Source organism: Phalangium opilio, unplaced genomic scaffold (genome assembly GCF_054372755.1).
Source record: "Phalangium opilio isolate 3A_F unplaced genomic scaffold, DU_Popi_V2 ptg000042l_1, whole genome shotgun sequence".
In the NCBI taxonomy this organism is placed as follows: Eukaryota; Metazoa; Arthropoda; class Arachnida; order Opiliones; family Phalangiidae; genus Phalangium; species Phalangium opilio.
The window spans coordinates 4993669-5017209 of NW_028324166.1; the positions used below are offsets into that span (position 1 = coordinate 4993669).

At 37.8% G+C, this 23541-nt stretch overlaps 2 protein-coding genes across 2 annotated transcripts; both read left to right on the forward strand.

The window, feature by feature from the left end:
- The first annotated feature begins 2689 nt into the window (after positions 1-2689).
- LOC149678592 (uncharacterized) lies at positions 2690-5364 on the forward strand. Its single transcript, XM_089837184.1, has 7 exons — positions 2690-3117; positions 3807-3870; positions 3943-3982; positions 4040-4116; positions 4227-4293; positions 4698-5084; positions 5149-5364. The coding sequence occupies exons 1-6, from the start codon at positions 3057-3059 to the stop codon at positions 4926-4928; spliced, it is 540 nt and encodes a 179-aa protein (XP_089693310.1). The 5' UTR covers positions 2690-3056; the 3' UTR covers positions 4929-5084; positions 5149-5364.
- A 16052-nt stretch (positions 5365-21416) lies between these two features.
- Positions 21417-22884, forward strand: LOC149678593 (uncharacterized). Its single transcript, XM_089837185.1, has 2 exons — positions 21417-21572; positions 22526-22884. The coding sequence occupies exons 1-2, from the start codon at positions 21436-21438 to the stop codon at positions 22758-22760; spliced, it is 372 nt and encodes a 123-aa protein (XP_089693311.1). The 5' UTR covers positions 21417-21435; the 3' UTR covers positions 22761-22884.
- Positions 22885-23541: the final 657 nt, after the last annotated feature.

The following is a 23541-nucleotide window of genomic DNA, read 5'->3' on the forward strand; positions in this document are numbered from 1 at the left end:
GTAAGTTTATACGGTTATAATTTTATCACTGTTTAGAGTAGGGCATCGAGGGGCTATTAACTCTGATTTTATACACGGTAAATCATTTAAGCATTGTAAAAGATAGCGCTATTCACTCATTAGGGTAAGTTATAGAGGGGTTATCCACTCATTAGGGTAGGGTATAGAGGGGCTATTCACTCGTACGATGAGCCTACTATTACGAGCCCTTGGGCCGTCTTGTTTAATCTCGAGCTAGCATTTGTCAGACATTTTAATTCAAAAAACGTATTGTTATTCGAAATTTGTTATTAATCTTCGTTTTTATGAAAAATAAATATGTCAGAACAAGTCGTTGTTGAAAATTCAAGCGAATATAAATTATTTCGAAAGCTAAACAATATATGTACTCGTATGTTTTTCTATTATATTATGCGTTATTTGAAACGGGCAGCAAAGGGACCCATCATGGTGTTTTTCGTACACTTTGAGATACCATCAGTAGGATGGCGAAATGTCCAACCCCAAAGTAAATGATAAGAAAACAAAACGGAATGACTGAAGTACCAGATATTATAATTTTTCAGGTTAAAGACATGATTATAAAACAATTATTTTAATATAAATCTTCGTTTTTTCACGAAAATTACATTTGTCCAAAATATTTTATCGTGAAATTTTGCATTATTTTTGCTAGGATGATGGAGGTGCAAGGATATAGTATTCGTTTTAAATTACTCTTTAGTATTAACAGTGTTAGCATGAAAAGTATTAGAATAAATATCAGAGCTTTGGTTAGAGGCTATTTTCAAAGGTTTCACTTTTTGAACTATGAAAGAAAACGTTCTTTAAATGGACTAATTCCAACCGAAGGATGAAACTTCATCTTTCATCATGATTGTCCTCTTAAATGCCGCTGTAGAGTGCTTGTGTAAAGTAAAACTGTGAGTTGGAATAAGGTGGAATATCTAACGTACTGAAATACAATTCCCAAATTTCCGTGAACTTTCAATGAGGCCCTGAAATTGCGAACACGTTTGCTCCGTTTCGCAAACTGCAAACAGAGAATTTATAATAGGGAGTAGAAGCTCTTGCCCTTGACAGTGCTATATACAATGTAGCTCAAACAAGTAGGATGCGACGCTAAAACTGGCCAGGTAAATTTCCGGTCACATGACTCTCCTTTAATTTTAAAGTTTTCCCTCAATCACTGTTGGTTGTACAATTAGCCAATAAGGGTTTGCGATTTCGAGTGCGACTGGCGCCATTTGGAGTTAATTTAAGTTAGACGTTTCCCTTTCCCTAAAAAGGTAGTGTCCATCTCCCCTAGAACCTCCCGCAACATTCTAGACCCACCCTAGAGGGAGGGGCCACAAAAAATAGTACCTGGCCAGTTTTGTAGATCACGTGATTTTTGAGCTACATAATATTCCTCAGTTTCTACTCCCTATTATAAATTCTCGCTGCTGCAAACGCAGTCCCCTGGGGACAACACACACACATACACAGCCTCTACGTATATTACTTCACCCGTAGAGGTAAAAATGGGTTGCTATTATAAATAAATAATTAATGTAATAATAACAATGGAGTATAGTGTGCTTTGCTAAATGTACCTAATATCGACTGAACGAAAACAGACTTTGGTAGATAATTCTCGGAAAGCCCTATTTCTATCCAAAGCACTAGTCTTAATAGGACTGGTAAAATTGTACTCTCCTAGCAAATATTTAATAACTCGGTAAAAGTTTCTCAATCAAATTATCTTAAAATCCAGAAAGATAATGTTCAGTCAAGAATTTATTTACTATAAGAATGCCTAAGTAGCGAGATTTTACGCTTCTACTCTTACGCCGGTGTTAGTGGACAAATAAGCCCCACCCCTTTCATGTCCGTCATTGCTCTGCGCTTTTCTATTGGATCCCGTGGGGATAGGTCATACACACGGTATTCCGAATAGAGAAAAAAAAACCTCGAACAAAGTAAACAAAAAATGGAGACTACCAGCGGTGCTGAAACGGTTAGGGAATGGTTTTTAATTGCCATTAACAAGTTAGTTAAAGGTTTTGAACCTAACTTAATGGATTTTGAATACGTGTCTCTATGTGAAAATCGTTAGTTCTATGATTGTTTCTAAATCGAATCAAGTGTACTATGCTTATGATTTCGTGAGTTCCAAAAACCAAACCAAGGCTTAACGAAAAGGTAAAAGAGATAGATGGTGGAAAACATCTAGTAAGATAAAATATTAAGTCCCGCCTCCGTTTCTAGCCTCCCCCCACCCATGAGGGGGGATTGTCGACTATCACGCGCGCGCCGGACGCCTTTTTAGGCATTCTTATAGTAAATAAATTCTTGGTTCAGTGTTAACCAAGTCTTTATCAATTGTTAATCTTTTTAAGGGATAATAGCGTTTAATTATGGCTACAATAATAAGAGACTTTGTTAGCTTTAAATACGAGTAGTAAGTTTTGTTAACCAAATATATTTCGAAAACTGAAATTGAAATTTGCAGAAATTGCAGATTCACATAAGTTCATATGTTATGTTTCATAAATTTGTCACTGGTTACTGATAGCTTGTCATGAAGTGACGTGCAAGAAACGTCACAGATTCTCGTAAAGAGACGCCTGGTGTGGCGCTGTCAAAGGCTTAGTATAGTCGAAATAGGAGAAGATGGACTGCAAAATTAACCGAGTGTAGTTAATTCTCGCTTGTCGTTCTTGAACTAGCTCTCAGTAAGTCTCTGTCATTACGAAGTGTAGGTAGTGTAATACTTATGGAACATATCTTATAAACTTATGGTTTATATAAAATTCCTGATCAGGATGTTATTAAATTTTTTGATCCAAGGATTTTTATCGTATTTAATGATTTGAAAAATCCCAAAACTAGCAAAATTATTTCCCCAAACGTTATAACGTGTCTTGTTTCTGACCTCAAAAGAAGCGGAACACTACCTATCTTGGCTACAGAAAAACGCTTGGACACTAAATACGTTCTTCCTTAAATGACTGTTAATATATTGTGTTTGGTTTCAGAATTTCAGTAACAAATTGAAAGTACCGAACTCGACGATGAAGCGCGTTTCAAGACGAACTATAATTTGTTTAATAATAATAACAACAATAATTAAAGGTAAGAATACGGAACGACTATCATGGACCAGGGTACGTGCTAATACCATAAGTTTATAAGATATGTTCCATAAGTATGGCACTACCAATGCTTCGTAATTCTTGAGACTTACGGAGATCTGATTCGAGAACGACGCTACAATTTACTGCACCCGGTTTTGCAGTCCGTCTTCCTATTTTGTTAGTACTAAGCCTTTGACAGCACCTCACCAGGCGTCACTTCACGAGAACCTAAAATGTTTCACCAGGAATGAATGGAGGAGAGTTGGAATGGCTAAGGTCAAATCATTTTAGGCGCTTAAATATTTTCATTGGCTGCCAAAAAAGTGAAAATTCTTCGGCTAACTCCACCCTCTATCCGCTTGGTTCCTAGTTTGAAACGACTAGACATTTGCCGCCTTCAGGAGATGGCTAAGCAGACGATATGGGAGGAGCTAGACTTTTCAAAATAAAAAAAGGCCTCGCCATTTGTTTCCACCATCAAGGGAACACCGGGAGCCCCTTAGCCATTCCAACCCCCCTCCATACATTCCTGGTTTCACCTATGTAACGTCATGATAAGCTCCCAGTAACTAATGAACATACCTTATGAACTTATGCTAATACGTAATTACGTATGATATCTAAAGTAGAATATTCTTGGTTACGTTCGCAAATGATATACATGAATTTTCTTGATTTAACACATAGGGTCTGTGGCCGAGGACCTATTTCCATACGTGAAAACATCCGACACTCTATTTATTAAATACAGGTAAGTGTTTCTTAAACTAAGTGAAGGCTTTTCCGTTCTAATTTAACGAATCTGTATTGATTTCTACGTAAGGTTTTCAAACGTGACGGAAATAACTCTATGTATTATTACGGTGAGTATTTTCTTGGATGAGCCAAGGCTTTTGAAAATACATTTGATTTCACTATAGGAAACCACTTTAATAGAAGTTATCAATGCGGAGGTTGAGGGAAAAATTGAGTACCTGGAGAGAATACATAATATCAAGTAACGTTTATCGTCTAATTCATTAATTAAGATAGACACCTTCTTTGTAGTTAATTATTTGGCCAACGTATAAGAAATTATGGAATTGAATTAATTTTTACTTCTTGCAGGTTTAAAAGAGAACTCATTGCTATAGAGACAATTCCTGAATTATATGAAAAACCCGAAAAGTACAACGTAAGTTTGCCACATATTACAATCATAGTTTAGACTGGGCAAGAAGCGATATCTAGTTTACTATGTAGAAGGTATAAAATTCGCCTCCACATTTCTAGCTCTTTATCTCCAGTCGAAACGTAGGTCCAGAGTTAATCCCCGCCTCTCTATTACAACCAGCATCTCACTGGTTCTTGAAAACTCACGTCAGCGCGACGCGAATGACGAAAATTACGTATTTACCGACTGAGGTGAGGCGAAATAGCCCGGCCTCCTTTTAGTTCCCCCCCTGTATTTCGAAAGGGGGACTGGGACTATGGCGCGGGAATACTTAGGCATCTTATACCTTCTCCCTAGTAAAATAGATATCACTTCTTGACTGGGCCAAAAATATAGCTTATTTTTATTTATATTGCATGGTTCAGCATATTCATTATTTTCCGATACCATGGGAACTAAGCCTATTCGAGAAAGAAACATTTTGGGCCGCAACTGGTTTGATCGGGGTGACGGAAACAGTCATCATGTCGAATGCACCTCGCAAGCACGTCACGGTCAATCTCGACATTCTGCAAATGGATTCAACGGCAAGTTTAATCTTCATTCGCAAAAAACCAATAATATTAATTAAATTAGTATTTAGGTGCAACACGTGATATTGACGTCTCTGTTGACAGTGGCTTTCATTTTAACGGCGAGTAGCGTTATTTACGGGAACAACCGATTGACTGCAAACTATCAATTTCTACAAGCACTGACCCATCGTTTCGTCATTCATCTGTGGGACACTACTTCTGTATTCTTCGCTGAACGTGAGTCCCAGGTGAAAAAAGAGGCAAATGTCAGAAAGAATTTTCATTTTATTCTCGATTGCAGCGTACCCTCGAATCAGGAATAGAGTTCCGGATCGGATCATTTGCTTATTTTGGCTTTTGGGATCTGTCGTTATTGTCATCTTCATGACATCGTACATGCAATCGGATTTAATGAATGAGAGTTACTCTTATATCGATTCCGTGTACGATTTAATCGAATATGAATCGGTTCAACCGCGGTTATTGAGTACTGGAATTTCTATCAATTACTTGAGGAGAAAGGTGAACTTGATAGACTCAGTCTTTTAAAGGAACTCTACATTGGAAAAAGGGTCAAAGTTCGAATAATTTCGTGATCCAAGAGGGCATACGACATTGATGAAAATATTTCGAGCAACTTGGGTCCACGATCTCTCAGTCTTACCAGGGATAGATTAAGTTTTAGAAGTAGGAATGGAGAACAGAGTAATGTGGGAGTGCGTCAGAGACCAGGACCCCTTCCACGCGACGAAGGGGTATGAAAGAAGAGGCGGGTCATAGCGACAGAGGTAAAAAGGAATTACATATTTTTCGCCGTCCCCGTCGGCAACGTCATCAAAACGTAGTTTAAGTGAGCTAAGAAGATAATTTAAACTTTTCGTTATGTTTTGAAAGGAGGGGCTCTACTTTGGCTTATGAGTCGGACTGAAGTAAATACTAACCGTTCTCCATTCCTACTTCTAAAATTAAATCTATCCCTGGTCTTACGTTTAAGTAACTGAAACTTTTGGCTTTTTGATATTAGGCTTTAAAAGATCATAAAATAAGGAACTGGTTACGTAAATTCGATGATTCCAATTTCGGAGATGTGTACGATTTTAATAACATGGATTATTTTATGGAAATTTGCGAGGGAACCAAAGCTATCATTCTCGATAAGCAATCATGTTGGTGGAGCATCGGCAGATTGTTGTGGGAGGACCACAAGGAAAGGAACAAAATGAAGGAACTTTGTCAAGGAGTGTATTTATCAAAACCCAATAATCAGGAATACACCGCTTATCTCGTCAACAAATCTTTTCACGATAACTACCCTGAGTTTCAAGAAAGCTTTGATTTATCGTAAGTCTCCAGAAACGTTGGTCTTGGTTTCAATTTATCACCTATTGTCAGTAATCGAAAATCTCACAACTTCATACAAAAGGTCTTCCCAAAACAAACACCCCTCAACTTGAGAATAATTTTTAATAAGTATTTTCTCATAGCTTTAAAAGATATCTACTTTAAAATTTGCTATATTTACTTCGTTTGGTTATGTGATAAACAATGGTGTTATGAGCTAATACCCAGTTTATTAGTTAGTTATTTAGTGGGGCCTTCAGATGGACGCGAATAGACAGTGCTCGCGATTCCATGGATAATTAATAGAAATGTGACAGCTTTGATAGTATAAAAAACGTGGCACGAAGACGGTTTTGAACTTCAGTTTGTAAGCTCTCTTTAAACTTGTAGGTTTACAAGTACTTTTACTATCAAAATTTATTGTTGACTCACCCAGCCATCTCCTCAAAAATTACAAAATAAATACTTTGGTTTGCCAAAGAAAAAAATTCTGGAGCCAAACGATGTCTCTTTGGTCCTTTTATAGACACAGGGTCTCGAGTCGGGTCTAAGGGTTCCTAACCCCTTGACTTTTTGGTCAATGGGTTAAGCCTACGCCGGGCTTCCGACGAAGACAGTTGTAGGGTGGAAAGGAACTTTCTTAGACGACCCTGATAGTTTTACAAGCGTATGCTCGTTCCGCTGCCACCCCAAACTCGACACATATAACCGTGGCTAATCATATCTCTGTCTTACTGCCAGCTTCAAGAGAGAAAGGTTGTATCGCTTAAAACTATTATAGCTATCAATCGCGACAACTTTGGGAACGAATAGTTTGCGTAAACACATTTTCGTATCGTTTTTACTGTTCCTACTTTTTACGTAAAGAGAACAAAAGTATGCTAAACAAGAACTGGCACCTTATAGTGTCGTGGACACTTTATCCCGCTAGTATTTCTCAAGTTTATCTGGCACTCTTCGTAGCTTTATAGTGTAAGCCTTAAATCATTGTTGGGTGCTGTACGACCAGACGGAATGTTGCAAAACGATTTTTGCCTTGTTTAACTGTAAGGAAATCACTAAACGCCCAAAATAATGTGAAAACATACGATATTCAGAATGATGGTACTCTTCGAGTGCCAGTCTTTAATAATAAATATTTTCAGTGACATTTTTGAAAACAATATTTTCTTAAAATTTAGGGAGGCTAGAAAGAAAATATAAAAACTCTTTTATGATTCACATCGTTTTTTAGAGCACGTGATCATAGAGAATATACACTGTAAAACGCATACGTTAATATTTCTCAAAAATGTCTACCCTCGTTTCCGGTTCCATCCCATTTTCTGATTGAATTCTAAGCAAGACACTTCCTTATTTGTTGAAAAAGGTAGTCTGCTTTATTTTAAGGATTATCGGTTTCTAAGTTAAACTTACCAAAAATATTAAAAAAAAAAGACCTAAGCACATCCCGTTTATTCTCAAATGCGGTAGCTCCCTTAGAATATTTGCACTTATTAACTTCGCAATCATAGCATACTTATTGTTGTGTAAAAATCAGTAAATTTTGTATGTAAATATGTACAAAAATAGTATTTAAATTAGTGTTATCAAGACGATCTAAAGTGAGTTTTAATGTATAAAAAATACTATACGCAATAACTATCGTAATATTTGTACTTATTCTACAAAACCAGTATAATTCGAATTTTTTATTGTTATTAAATGTACTGGTGTTTTTTTTTTTTCCACCTACGAGCACTAGTGCTTAGCCGTTAGGCCTTGAGCACCAGGAAGAATGGAGCGGGAGACCCTACGCGGCCCAGCACAGACGGGGGCCGCTAGGTCGTATGTGGATAAGCAGGGAAGGAAATGAGGTTTACTTGGGTGGTGACGGAAGGTGGAGTTGGGGTTAGTCACCTCCGGCGGACACGGGACAGTCGGCAGCTATAGGGTAGGATCGCCGACATGTGTCGTATTCCCTCAAACTTTGCCGCCCAGAAGCTGGGCTTACAGGAGAGCGCCACACTCCCGGCATGTCTGCTGCCGCCGTATTCTGCAGGCTTAGCCTTCCGCGCCCACTTGGATTATCGTCGCTCATTGGTCCATAGAGAATTGGATTCTGGCTTTTGATTGGCGGCTTAGGTTTCGAGGCGAAATTGGATTCTGGGCTGAGATTGGATGTTCATGCAAGCAAGGAAAGATAGTGGTTCAGTTCAGTTAGCTTTTCAATTGACACTGAACGTACGGTGTAATGTCAGTATTTTGAGTCGGTTATCGTCAAAGGTCAGTGCAATAACCTTTAACCTCTATGTTTAGGTTCTTCACGCCATCTATTTCGTGAACCTTCAAACAGCAGACTATTTTCTCCAATTCCCACATGTTTAGGGTTAGTGTACTGTATCTCGGTAACATCAGAAGCCGATTAGGCTTTACACATGAAGTACGTAACATGTGCCTGGGGGAGCTACACGATATTCTCTAAGCTCCTAGGAAAGAACCTCCCCTTACGCGGAGGGAAATAGTTCAGTAACGCGGCTCTTTCGGATCCATCCGATCCTTCCGCCTTAAGAACCGATTTACCAGGTACATAAATTGGGGAACTACTATAAAGACTGAGTAGGGTGTCTAAAATATTCTTTAGATGAAACTATTCACAATACCAAAGATTATTTGGGAGTAAGGCGTTAAAATGTTATCAATCTGGGTAGCTTTTGCTTGGACTATTTAAGACGCCATGCATCTGTTTTTTACGATGAATGTTTTCTGTTCTCGCGGTTACGGCGAGCTCAGCCGCCGGCGGCTCGGGAATCGGGATACCGGCACCATACCGCTGTTACCTAGACAAGGCCTAGTGTAGTTTTAGAGTCTATTATTATTCGCATAGCTATTTTTCTGTTGAAATTAGGGAACTAGTATAAATATTGAGTAGAGTGTCTGAAATATTCTTTAGTTAAAACTATTCCCAATACGATAGATTATTTGGGAGTAAAGCACGAAAATCTTTTAATCTGGGTAGCTTTTGCTTGGACTATTTAAGACGCCGTGTATCTGTTTTTTAACGAGGTATTTTTCTGTTCTCGCCGTTACGGCAAGTCCGGCCGCCGGCGGCTCGAGATGCGCCGCTCGGCCTCAGCCGCTGATATCTAGCCAAGGCTTAGTGTAGTTTTCGTGTTTAATTTTATTTGCAGAGCTATTTTTCAGTTGAAATTTAAAGAAAATCTTATAAATCTGGGTAGCTTTTGCTTGGACTATTTAAGACGCCGTGTATCTGTTTTTTAACGAGGTATTTTTCTGTTCTCGCCGTTACGGCAAGCCCGGCCGCCGGCGGCTCGAGATGCGCCGCTCGGCCTCAGCCGCTGATATCTAGCCAAGGCTTAGTGTAGTTTTCGTGTTTAATTTTATTTGCAGAGCTATTTTTCAGTTGAAATTTAAAGAAAATCTTATAAATCTGGGTAGCTTTTGCTTGGACTATTTAAGACGCCGTGTATCTGTTTTTTAACGAGGTATTTTTCTGTTCTCGCCGTTACGGCAAGCCCGGCCGCCGGCGGCTCGAGATGCGCCGCTCGGTCCCAGCCGCTGATATCTAGCCAAGGCTTAGTGTAGTTTTCGTGTCTAATTTTATTCGCAGATCTATTTTTCTGTTGAAATTTAATGAAAATCTTATAATATTTAGTTGAAGACTTATTAAATGTCTCGAAAAATTTCGAAACTTTAGCTTTAAAACGTTAAATATTTTATAACGACTACCGAAATTCGCCTTCCGGGCTTCCCGGTTATGTCGACGGCGAGGTCGAGTCGAGTTCCCATTCAAGAAAATAGTAATAGCCGTCGCCGATTGGTCTGGCATTAAAGAGGTTATCTATGATTAGGGGGCTCATGATTGGTTAAAAGCTTTTTTGTTCGTCTGCTTAGTTTTTACTTCGGGAATATCATGAAATCCATGGCCAAAGCTATGGAAAAATGGGACTTACGTACTTTATGTGTGAAGCATAATCCGCTTTTGGTAACATGACTCTGGAATGGAAGTTTATTCAAGTATTTAATGTGTAACGATAGTGTAGTTTATGGTAGACGAAGTATAATTTTATATTTTAATAATATAACTTCACAATCTTTACTAAAATATAGCATTGTAACAGGGGTTAGTTCAGGTCGTCAAAAACCTTGTAGCAGAGGTGTTTTATCATTGAAAGGGGCGTGTGTAGCTGCACCAGGCAAGGCTAAGATATTTTGTGCGCAATACACTGGTTAGGCTTTGGAGAGCCTATTTGTCTTACTGAAAGAGAGATTCCAATTCACAGAAAATGAAGACATAAGTGTTCTGATATACCATTCCAGTTCACGGGTAGAATGTATCATGTCATCAAGTAATAAGCTGAGAAAAACGAGCGTAAAAACGCTACTGTAGGTTGAAGAAGCCTAAAACAATAGATTTTTGGTTATAATTCTTGGGTTTCATCTTGGCATTTGTAATTTCTGTTTGTCCTGGATGAGTACTAATTGTTGGTATCGAGTACCTCGATCGAATATCAATACAAGTACTTGTACCAATAAGAAGTGATACATATCGTGAAGATTACCAATTACATGAATTGACATTCGACATATAAATGCTCGAACGAAAGGACACCATTAAGACTTCATCCTGTTTCGATAGTGTCGCACACTCTATGGTATAACCTTGAATGAAACGTATCTTATTGATTGCGTTCAACTCATTTTGGCTTTTCAACTAACGTTGTAGCTTCTCCAGACACACTTCTATATTAGGCAAACTTACACTCTACTACCACTTAAATTTAAGATGTTATAGTTAGAAATGGTCAATTAGGCAAACGAAAAACTCGAAACAGGAAGCTTCTTGTAATATGTCGGTTTCAATCAGTTTTATTCATACTTTCTACCAAACATTTAATTTAAAATTATAATTAATTGATACAGAACGATATTTCAGAACATATAGCTTTATTTTGACCAGTTTTATGAAAAAACGTTGTCGCTACTCTCATGACAAGAGAGCAAATTTTTGCCGTTGTCATATAATTGCTTATAACATTTTTCATCCAAATGTACCTTCAAACATTGTCTCTTATCTTTTACACAAACAAGCTGATGTTTTGAGGTGACGTTAAGTAGCAGCAAATCCTTTATATAGATAATTTACACACATGGAGCATTAATGAAACTTACACCAGAAGGCCGGGCTGCATGGAGGACAAAAAGAGACGGGTTTCTGTCCTCCTGGTGTAAATGGTATGATTCCTCCATATGTGCAAATCCTGTATATTAAGATCAAGATTTTGTGTAGCCTTAAACATTTATTAAATGTTTGTAATATTTTCGAAATAAAGTGGTAAATACATGGTATTTGATGTTCATTATAACAATTTCAAGTTTGTATTATAGATTGAACCGTGGACGTCATCAATATTGACTGTGATAGCCCATTCGTGTGACACTGTCAATTAAACCACTGTTTTATCCCAAATCTTTAGCACAACAAAACCTCATTCAAATTTATATTGTTAGACACTTCAGTAACCATATTTACCAGTTGAACGTACTGCAACATTTACTTTTAAACCCATGTATCATAATTACTTTCTTTGATTATATCACACGTACAGTCAATGGTACCCTATAGGGCTTTGACAATTGTGACTTTGAAAGTTTATACTGAATGACGTTTTTGTCTCATTACCACTTCAGTATATCAGTAGGATGTTATTATATATTATAATTAATATTATATATTATATTAATTATATAATTATATAATTATTATGAGAATTGAATGGCTTTAATTATGGACAGTTGGCTCATTCGATGCTCATGTTATCTACTAACAACGCAGAACGGTAATTTAAGTCACATAAATCTTACATTACACCTAAGCCTTGGTTGAAGTAATTTTCGATCACGAGCTGAAACGCTTTACACTAGAAATTTACGTTTACTTTTAGTTAACAATATTGGTACAAATAATTTGCAATAAATTAAATAAAAACATACCCGTCCAATGCGACGATAAGTAAATCACCCTCCTTCAAATAGGCATCCTTTCTTCGCAAATATTAACCGTACTATACTCCCCAAGTCACCATTAACAATGATGAAGTGCAGTCTGCTACGTTCAGCATCAGAAACTAAAGCAAAAGCACCGGTGAGTTAACCGGTTTATGACGTTGAACGATTTACCCATCGAAAAACCGTATTTCAAATTTGGTGGACATCCGCAATTCAATTTCGTCTTGAAACTCGAAACCTAAGCCGCCAATAAGAAGCCAGAATCCAGTTCCTTTACGGACCAACAAGCGACGAGAATCCAAGTGGGCGCGGAAGGCTAAGCCTGCAGAATACGGCGGCAGCGGTTTTTAACCTACTTTTGAACCGCCGCAAATCTTATTTAGATTTTTTGTACATTTTCAATCAACTATGTAAACTTTTTTATCTCAATTAAATGTCTTTAAAAAAAAACCCTACAGCGTTATAGGTAAATGAACTACTGTTGACCTGATGTCGATCCTCTGACATGGTTGTCCGCGAAAAGGTCATTCGGTGCGTCAACGTGACTCTCAGTCAGTCACGTTGCAGGTAATTATGGAGCGAGCGTGCAAGAATAATGATGTCTTTTACATCAGAAAAGAAACCTCATTTCCAAGTTAATTGCATTTGACAAATTTTTAACTTCACGCGGAGCCTCCGAGATATCTAGGCCCGTGCCTATCGCGAAGCGAGAATGTTTTTTAACTAATTTAGTTCGCCGTGTTTTCCCACTTGGGGGCGCTTTTACTATCGTAAAATAAAACTAAGTTCATCCTCGTCACCCCGTCGAATGCTTCAATATTAGGGCAAGGCATAAACGTAGAACGGTGAAACTGAGGTCGCGGATAGTAAAAAAATGTTTTAAAAAATTTCCGAACACCTTTATTAAAAATCATGCCAAAGAAGTAAAGGATAAAAAAGCTAAGGTTAAAAAATTAAAGGCTACGAAGGAGTAAAAAAATTCCTTTTATGGTATAATAAAACTGTGAATTAGCAACTTCAAGAAGTTTTGTTTTACTAAAAAAACAACAATGTTAAAATCTCATAATTTATTATTTATTTTTCAATGAAAAATAAATAGCCTCTAAAACTATTACGTTAATTTAAGGGTGAAACCTTTATCTTTCATAAATTTTTTATAATTGACCCCTAAAAAATCAACGACAATTTATGGAAGACCCCCTTCGCAACTGTAATAAAAGCGCCATCTAGTACACATATAGGGTGAAAATATTTCCTCCATGAAACTGGATATTTCCCCATATAAAAATCGACACGCACGGCCCTAGATATCTCGGAGGCTCCGCAAGGATTGAGAAACTCTTGGCCAGAATTCGTTTTTGGCCGACACGAAACAGTCTCAACTCATCAAATATCTCACCACCGTTCAATTACATTGTGAAATTAAACTATATCGACCGTTAATATGACACGTAAGCCGTTTTGATACAAGGATTGAGAAACTCTTCGCCAGAATTCGTTTTTGGCGAACACGAAAGTCTTTGGGTCCACACACATCAAATATCTGCCTGATGTTTAGTAAAAAACTTAACCTTTCAATTTAGATCGGTTTAAAGGCCGACTTCCAACGAAAAAGGGTTCTAGCGAACTAAAAACATGGCATCAAGACTAACAATGAAGCGACCGTGCCAATTTTCGTAGCCCCGCTGGGTCAAAAGTTGGAAGGGTTCTCGCCGTGGAATGTGGTTCTAGCGAAGTGAAGAAGAACAATAGAAATCTTTTGAAATTTATTTCATCTCGAATTTTTGCTTTCCCCTGAAGGAAATTCTCTATTGTGTATCTTCAGTTCGCTAGAACTACATTGCACGGCTTTCAGTTACCTAGAAACCTTCCATCTTTTAGCCTAGTGGGGATTCAAAAATCGGCACGGTCGCTTCATTGCTAGTCTCGATGCTCGGTTCTCAGTTCGTTAGAACTTTTTCGATGGAAGTCGGCCTTTAATAGTCGTAAATCATAAAGCCAAAATGCTACGCCTCTAGAGGACGACCTTTACAGCCTAAACGTCTAGAGTCAGCGGACACAACCTTGTTGGACTGAACGAAACCACTTCTGAAACCTTACCATGATGTTACAGATATAAACGAATCAATTCCGTAACAAATTGTGACTTTGCTTAAAAAACTAACAAACAAGTAAACAACTTTATTGTTTATAATACTTCTGTGTATATGTAAGATTAAAGGAAAAGGTAACATAACATTATACCTTAAAAGAACGGCCTTTTTCTAAATATGAAAGGAAAAATATTTAAAATACAATAAATATAGGATCTCTTATTACAAAATAATTAGCATTTAATTAGTCTTAAATACGAGGACTACCGCGCTGCCATTGGTTTAGTGCCGTCTGCTAAATCAAAGCACTTACCCATTTACCTCTTGTGTCCCGTCCCACACAGTGACGACTGAAACATCTTAAACTTACAATCATAGATAAGCCCCAATAAACTTAATATTTTTCGTATATCGTTTTTTAACAGCAACATTAACTTTAATTTTTTAGACAAATAAAAAAATTTCTACACCTCTCTGAGCCTGTGAAAATTCAAACAATCCCGTTAGGTTAAGAGGTGCAATAGTCCCATTTTTAAGACTAATTAAATTCTAATTATTTTGTAATAAGAGAGCATTTACTTTTTTTGTAATATTTAATTCCTTCTATATTTAGAAAAAGGCCGTTCTTTTAAGGTATAATGTTATGTTACCTGAGCTTTTCCTTTAAGTGTAAATTTATGAGCGTGAAATTCGATGATATTATTACAAAACGGCTTGAATTTTACGAAGTAGAGTTTTTTCGACTTCTTTCTCGGAGCTAAATGGAGGGTCTCGTTTATAACGTAAGCACAATCAGCGTGTATGAAGATGAGGTACGTCCAGATTACAAACATTTAAAACTTGAATATGAATTTTGCTTAACGGTGGGAACATTTGGGAATGCAACTGCTACAATAATTAAATAATTAGAATAACAGTAAAATATGTTTTCAACAAAAACATGAACCGCAATTAAGCGGTAATTTCTCGTTTTTAAAGGGAATGAGAAGCTTCGTTTGAAAAACCTCTGATTTATATAACAAAAGATAGACTTAATTTCTGTGAATTCAAAAATATAAAGCTTTTATTTCTCTGATTTCCATTTATTTGGCAATATGCATTTGAAAATGCTTCATATGAAATGATTCGAAATCCACTTCTTATGAAATGATTCGAAATCCACTTCTTATGAAAGGCTAAAACGTTTCCCGTAGGCTGACGTCACAGTTATATTTTTTCACGTGAGATGGTGCCACTCTCTCTCTGCTATCAGACCCAGAGTTTAGATTGGCGAGAAGCTCGAGACACGTATAGGATATGGAAACTGAGTTTTCGTGATTTTTAAATGGATTTTAAAAATAGAAACTTCGCTTCAATTCGCAACTTGATATTTTGAAAGTAGGGACTTGAAAGTGTAAACGTAATACCACTTTCGTGCTAAAATATGATATGAAATTGTATAATATTTACATTAGGATCGTTAACCATTTAATTTCTTATGAATGGGTCAAAGCATGTTCTTCCTCTGTGAGTTCATGGCCAATGCACAGTTATATGGACCCTCAGTATGGCGAAAATGAGGCTATAAGGGGATAAGACGGCAACCAAATCTTCCATTTTATGTAGCGGGTTGAGGTCATGTTAGGTTTTGTTAGGGTTTGGTTAGGCTGAGCTTGGGTTCAATCGGGTAGTCAGGTTAGCGTATTGTAGCCGCCAGTGGGATCAGAGAACGTCGACAAAATATAAACCTGCAAGAGTGAAAACTGCCGAAACATTAAGTTAGAGCCCATTGTATTAGCCACAACTAGTCGTTTAATATTTATTTGTGTTTGCTAGCCTTTTTGGTTGCAACCCTACGATTCAATGGGCAGAATGCTGTATTACATTTTTGAAAATAACAAACGTCTCAAGTGTAGATATACAACAAAACACAAGGTAAGCTATAATGACACTTACCCAGACGTCGTATAGTTCAGGCAGAAGTTAATGACTTCTTATCCTGGGAAGTATTGGGCACTAAGGCTTTATAGAGAATCCATCCCTGCTAGTCAAAATTGCCTATGGCAATCGTAAAAGAGGGTCGAAAGTTTCCTCCCCACAATAAAAACGATCTAGTCTACTGAAAATAAATCCCACACCGAGAGGCTGTGGCTCTCAAACTGTGGGGCGTGTTCAAAACTTCTTCAGCGCCAATCGTTGAAAAGCCGTCTGTCTAGAACTCTCTGAAAATCCATTACAATCCCTTGGGCCTAGGACCCCATGCTACTTTGAACGGAACAGCTGTTCTTGTCACCGTTTCTGATTCGTTACCTCAAACCACAGTACACACCTTAAAGTTTCGTTACTTGCCCGCTGCTGGCGCGCATATCAGCCTGCCAGCTCAAAATGAGAGAAGCGCCGTAGGTGGCGTGGTGATCGGACCTAATGAGAAGTTGCCTAACAGAGATGGTTCCGGATATGGTTAGAGTCGAATACTTCCCAGGATATGAAGTCATAAACTTCTGGTTCAGGTTATAAAACATGGGTTTAAATTATTTTGAAAGCTAATATCTAGAATATCTTGCATGAATAATTTCGAAAATTCATTTCACGAGCTACTTCAAGGGCATTAAATAAAATATTTTTTTCAGGACTTAATGATGATTTTACAACCAGTATCTTATGACAAGCCACCATATGATAAGTTGCAATTTAAAACCAAAATACCAACAGTAGAATTCGTGCATTCCTGCTATAGATTTATCTCGGCGAAAAACACAACGTATAACCAGGGTTCAACTGGAACGTTCAACGACATAAACACTTTCTCTGCAGGGGTAATATACGTTTTTTCAATTACACGGATGAATCATATTTTAGGGGACGAGATTTTGAAGGGAAATGTAGCAAAAATGCGAATAGATGAAAGAGCGAACATGCGAGCGCGAGCCTAATGTGGACAAAGCTTTAGAAATTTTTGGTTAAGGTTGGACACTATTGGCAAAAATTAAGTATTTTTATTTTGATTCCTTATCTTCAAATATGCCGCCTTGAATTTTTTCTGATTTTTTGAAGCGCTATTTATAGTATTAAACAATAATTGAAGTTTTGTATCCAAAACATGCATTTGAATTTTTGTAAAGCGACCTACTGGCCAATCAGCGCCAGCGATTTATAAGAGGCAATCCCCAAAGACAGTGTGGGAAATAAGGCACTTTCATAGGCCAATAGCCAGTTTAAAAATTACCTGGGCCAGTTTAAAAATTAAACGCTTTGGGGTCTGGTGGCCCTGGTGGCCACTTAATTAATTCAAAGTTTTCCCCCTCAAGATTTTGGATCATTAAATAAATACTATGTTAATCCCTAAGATTGTCTCGTCTTGCTTGGCCTGAATTGTGTATGTGGGAGTGGGATTATGGGTGGGTTTCGTATGTCTGTCTACGCTCTACACAGTGTAGAACCTGTAGATGAAGTGATTTTTGCAGTTAGCTAAAGCATGGCTAAAGGGAAGATAATCTCTCGGTAGTCTTGTTTGGGTCTGGTCTCTAGGGAAAGGCAGCCTGCTGCCTTTGATTGTATTAGAGTCTATGGGAAGATAGCAATGGAGTGTCAACTCCCTCCCTACGGGCCGAATTTTTTAATTTAGCATTACTCAATAAAGACTTATAGTTCTTAATTTAAGACTCCAATATTTTTAAATACCCATAACTATAAAAACTAACCTACTAAGCCTACGCCCTAGCAAATATTGTCCAGAATAGATAATTTAGCCCTAAATTACGAAAGCCTGATTTTTTAGGCTAAAAGTGGTAGGTGGCACCGTGGCCAGTTTTTTAATTAAAATACCTAGGCTCTACTGGCCACAGGTCCAGTTTTTAAAAAATCCTTATTTCCCGCCCAAAGATTTTCTCAGTCGAGTCTCATTTACGTCGTCTGCATTAGGTTCGGAAATCTATATTCTACTTTTCAGAACTCAAAAGAAAGGCGCGGGTTGGATCATTTAACGAATTGCGGATAAGGAACATTATAGTCTGTCAAACGAAAGAAGAGCCCTGAGAAATTTGTCCAAATTGGTGTCGCCACCATCGACCCCATAGTACTTTATCAACTGGTTTTGTTTTGTCAATAGTCGTCTGTAATATAGTCTGCTATTATGTCATTAAAATATATTGCAATGCAAGATAAAACTAGTGTCTTGTCGTTAATTTTGTTTTATATTCTTTAATACTCGATGATCGTAAAAAACCATGAAACATAAACATATTAAATATATATTGCAAAATGTATTGGTTCAATTGCGATTAAGCCTCTCTGTTTATAGCAGACTATATTACAGCCGACTATTGACAAAACAAAACAAGTTGATAAAGTACTATGGGGTCGATGGTGGCGACATCAATTTGGACGAATTTCTCAGGGCTCGTCTTTCGTTTGACAGACTATAATAATTAGCAGGTTTATGCTTTAACGTTTCACTTACACTCAAATTTTTCTCTTAAACTTACTATATTAAAATGCGGCGTGTCGCAATCTGATAATCTGAGTGTCTAGTTATTATTAGTCTTAGGAATGGGAAGATCCGTGTTCTTTGTGACGTTCGGGATTGAAAAAAATTTAAAAACCCATCTTTTAAACCTCAGCAGAGTCAATCTACAACACAATTACTAGCGTCCTCAAACTTTAGCAGACGACGGGTCCCGGGGAGTCAATGGTGACGAGGCCACTCTAAAAAAATACTTATTTCCCGCCCTTGGAAACTCAGCTTTTCCTATTTGAAGCAGACAGCATACGACTAAATATTCTCTAAACTTCACGGGATTGGTTGATTTGTCTCTATCCTTAAAGAGGTTTTTATTGGCCGGTAGGTAAGTGTGCTAAAATCGAAACCCATTGCTAAGCCTAACAAATTTTAAACAATTTTATTTTCATTGAAAAAAATGTTTGAAAAATCAGAAAAAATTAGAGACTTCATATTTAATTAAAACAAACCAGGAAAAAATAAAACACGGCACTAAGATTTTCAGCTGAGAGTCTCCCTTTAAGGTTGAAATTTTCGTATGTTTTTGTGAAATTTGATCAGATTTGGATCGGGTTGTTTTGCTCTATTGCTCTCTTAATCCTGGTTGAGATAATTCAACGGTGGATAAATGGAATTCGAAACTCAGCCGTATCTTTTGCATTCAAGAGAGTGATTCTATACTTTGGAGCTCTGTTGGGAAAAGGTAAAACGTCTTCTATACAGTCGCTTTGAAACTAACGCTTCGTGAGTTGGTATTTTAGCATGCAACGTAGAATAATGTTTGCATGAACACTTTAATGCAAGGTTACACGTGCAAACAATAATATGGTCGATCACAGATAACTGTAGGAATAAGTTACAACCACTAATTGTCTCATTGCCTTCCTCATTCTTAGACGTTTGTAGTCTTTCAATGGCTGTTCTCCATCTGCATCACAAATAATCGTCTAGGTCTAAGGGTTGTTGGGTGTGTTGTGAAAGGACTTTAATTTTTCCCCCTAGGATTTGATATTCCGGCGTCCGTAGCAATTCGCATCATTGTAGGGCTCTTTCTCTTGATAACTGTGATTCTCATCAACTTGTTCAGCAGTTTCATGAAAGCCAATTACTCTACTCAGAAAATTGAAAATGTCAATACAGTAGCGGATTTCATGAGAGTTCCAAACGTTTTGGGGGGTCCTGAACGTTTGGGATATGCTACGAGCTTTCTTTGTAATACGGTATCGTCTGTTGTATTTAAATTTAACTACAATAATAATAAGAACAGAAGTTAATGACTTCTTATCCTGGGAAGTATTGGACTTATAAGTATAAGGCTTTATATAGTATCCATCCCTGCAAGTCAAAATTGCCTATGGCAATCGTAAAAGAGGGTCGAAAGTTTCCTCCCCACAATAAAAACGATCTAGTCTACTGAAAAAAATCCCACGCCGAGAGTCTGTGGCTCTCAAACTGTGCGGTGTGTTCAAAACTTCTTCAGCGCCAATCGTTGAAAAGCCGTCTGTCTAGAAAATCCATTACAATCCGTGGGCCTAGGACCCCACACTGGTTTGACCGGAATTTCTAGCAAACTCTATTAACAGCTGTTCTTGTCACCGTTTCTGATTCGTCACCTCAAACCACAGGACACACCTTAAAGTTTCGTTACTTGCCCGCTGCTGGCGCACATATCAGCCTGCCAGCTCAAAATGAGAGAAGCGCCGTAGGTGGCGCGGTGATCGGACCTAATAAGAAGTTGGCTAACAGAGATGGTTCCGGATATGGTTAGAGTCCAATACTTCCCAGGATAAGAAGTCATAAACTTCTGATAATAATAATGAAAAATCACTCTTTTTGCAATTTTTGTAACTATAATCAGAAGTATATAATACTTCTCTTCGAGAGAAGTGCCCCACAAAGCGAGGAAACTTTAACATGATTCTTCCCAACATCAGAACAGTTGGAGCTAGGTTACTAAACCGAATCACATACGCGATAAATAGTTCCCTAATCATTATTAGCGCTTGACTATTGCAATAACACGCTTGTGGATATTTTGTCCCACGTCAAGACTATGCTTGTGGGTTGTTTGATGAGGATTTCGTTCAAAACAGTTATAGAATTCAGCCCTCAGTGGAATGCCCATCTGAAGTTTGATGAGCAGGAGAGCAAACAGAAAGGGGTCTCTCACGTGGAAAGAATCATGTTACATAACTAAAATATTAAGAGGATACACAGGTTGTGATCCTTCTACCATTATCCCCTTGTGCTATAATTCTATTTACGCGAACTTCCAAAAACAAGAGCGAAACTCAAGAAAAATGATGATCCTTCTACCATTATCCCCTTGTGCTATAATTCTATTTGCGCGAACTTCCAAAAACAAGAGCGAAACTCAAGAAAAATTATGATCCTTCTACTATTATCCCCTTGTGCTATAATTCTATTTACGCGAACTTCCAAAAACAAGAGCGAAACCTAAGAAAAATGACTTTAACCTTTTTCAAGTTTCGATAAGGTCGAATTTCTTGAATACAAATTCTTACCTAAGAACTTTCCGTAACTTCTATTTCAGAAAGACATTGACATAACTACTCTCTGCGATTTTGTCTCTAAAAATGTACCAGCAGCAGCCGAGAAAAATATTTTCACAGAGCCATATGTGATGTTTGAGGATTTTTATAGATTAATGGATATTATGCAGGCTGAAGGCCCAAAATACAAAAACCTGGTTCACCTTGGCTCGGCTGATTACCTATGCGAACCTAAAGTCTATATGACATTTCCCACTCTACCACCAGAAGCCCTAAAGATCATCAACAGAAGGTTAGTTTTCATAGAACAATACCTTAAGGACTGCGCGTTCGCATCTTCACTTTGCTTGTTTGAAGGATCGCGTTTCTGTCCACATTGGGTTTTCGCTACTTTGCGTACTAACCGTGCAAAGACACAAATTTTACGCGACTAGACCAAGAATTTCTTGCCTTCGCAAAAAAAAAACCAAAAAAAACAACCAATCACTGACTAAAAAGGGTGGGGTGTGGAGGGCGCCGATTAGTTTCGTTTTTGTCACTTTTTTACAAAGACGGAAGCAGCGTGCAGCTCGGTCGAGTCTTAATTAATAAATATGGACAAAATTGATGGCGCAATGCTTGCTCAAATTTCATTGGCTCTCAGAATAGGAAAAGCTAAATATTTGCGTTTATCTGAATAGTAGCAGAGAGAATTTATAATAGGGAGTAGAAACTGAGGAATATTATGTAGCTTAAAAATCACGTGATCAACAAAACTGGCCAGGTCTATTTCCGGTACTATTTTTTGTGGCCCCTCCCTTTAGGGTGGGTCTAGAATGTTGCGGGAGGTTCTAGGGGAGATGGACACTACCTTTTTAGGGAAAGGGAAACGTCTAACTTAAATTAACTCCAAATGGCGCCAGTCGCACTCGAAATCGCGAACCCTTATTGGTTAATTGTACAACCAACAGTGATTGAGGACAAACTTTAAAATTAAAGGAGAATCATGTGACCGGAAATTTACCTGGCCAGTTTTAGCGTCGCAGCCTACTTGTTTGAGCTACATTGTATTTAGCACTGTCAAGGGCAAGAGCTTCCACTCCCTATTAGAAATTCTCTCTGATAGTAGCGCAAATGTTTTTTGTGATCTGTCGAGAAGATGCGAATTCACGATGGCGCGAACACGGGCGCGCGAGCTCAATGTGGACAGAGCTTATAATCAAAACCCTGTCCATACAAAAAATACAACTATATTGTCTTCATTAGACTGCGATCTTTCATGGAAACAAGACAAGATACTCCCATGCTTCGCGCGTCTGAAAATCTTTTCGGCTGGAAGCAACAAATATCTGAAAATGAAGTCCACCCCATTACCTGGAATGAAATTCGAATGGCCTTTGCGATCTGGGCAGTAATGCTAACAGTCGCTTCTGTCGTGGCCGTAGTCGAACTGATCCCGTTTCAATCGCAGAGAACCCGAGGAAGAATATTTCCAATGTAATTAAAATTTAAATCTATGATTAATTTAAGCTTTTTCTTTTATTTATTATTGGAATAAACTTAAAAGAGCATCTTTTTAAACCGAAAGAAAGCTATGAAATAGGTTTTCAATAAAACTAACATCAGAAGAAAATAATATACAGGGTGTTTCTGAAAGGTCCATCAATAATGAAAGGGCGTGTTTATTGGGCCATTTTGAGTCGAAAATGTTCAATGGCATTTTTCTGTCCGGGCCACTGTTTTCAAGTTATGATTGGAGTAATTTACGGATGACCCCTTAAATTTAATTAAGAAATTTTAAGACAGCGCTAATTTAATGAAGGGGTCATCCCTAAAATATTCAAATCATAACTCGAAAACCGTGGCTCGGACGGCAAAATGTCATAGAACATTTTCGACTCAAAATGGCCCAGTAAATACGCCCTTTCATTATTGATGGACTTTTCACAAACACCCTGTATAGCGCAGAAATAGAGAAGGGTTAGTAATTACTTCAGTACGACTCATAGCCCGGTATAGAGCCCCTCCCTTCAACACGCAACGAAAATTTTAAATTATATTATTGGCTCACATAAACTACGTTTTGATGACGTTGCTGACAGGGCGGGAAAAAACTACGTAGTACCTATTTACCTCAGTCGCTATGACCTGCCTCTTCTTTCATACAACCCCCTTCCCTGGGAAGGGGCTCGTGGATTTTGACGCGCACCCAATATACCCTGTTCACTATTCCTGCTTCTAAAATTACATGGATCCCTGATAGAACCCTATAAATAATATAT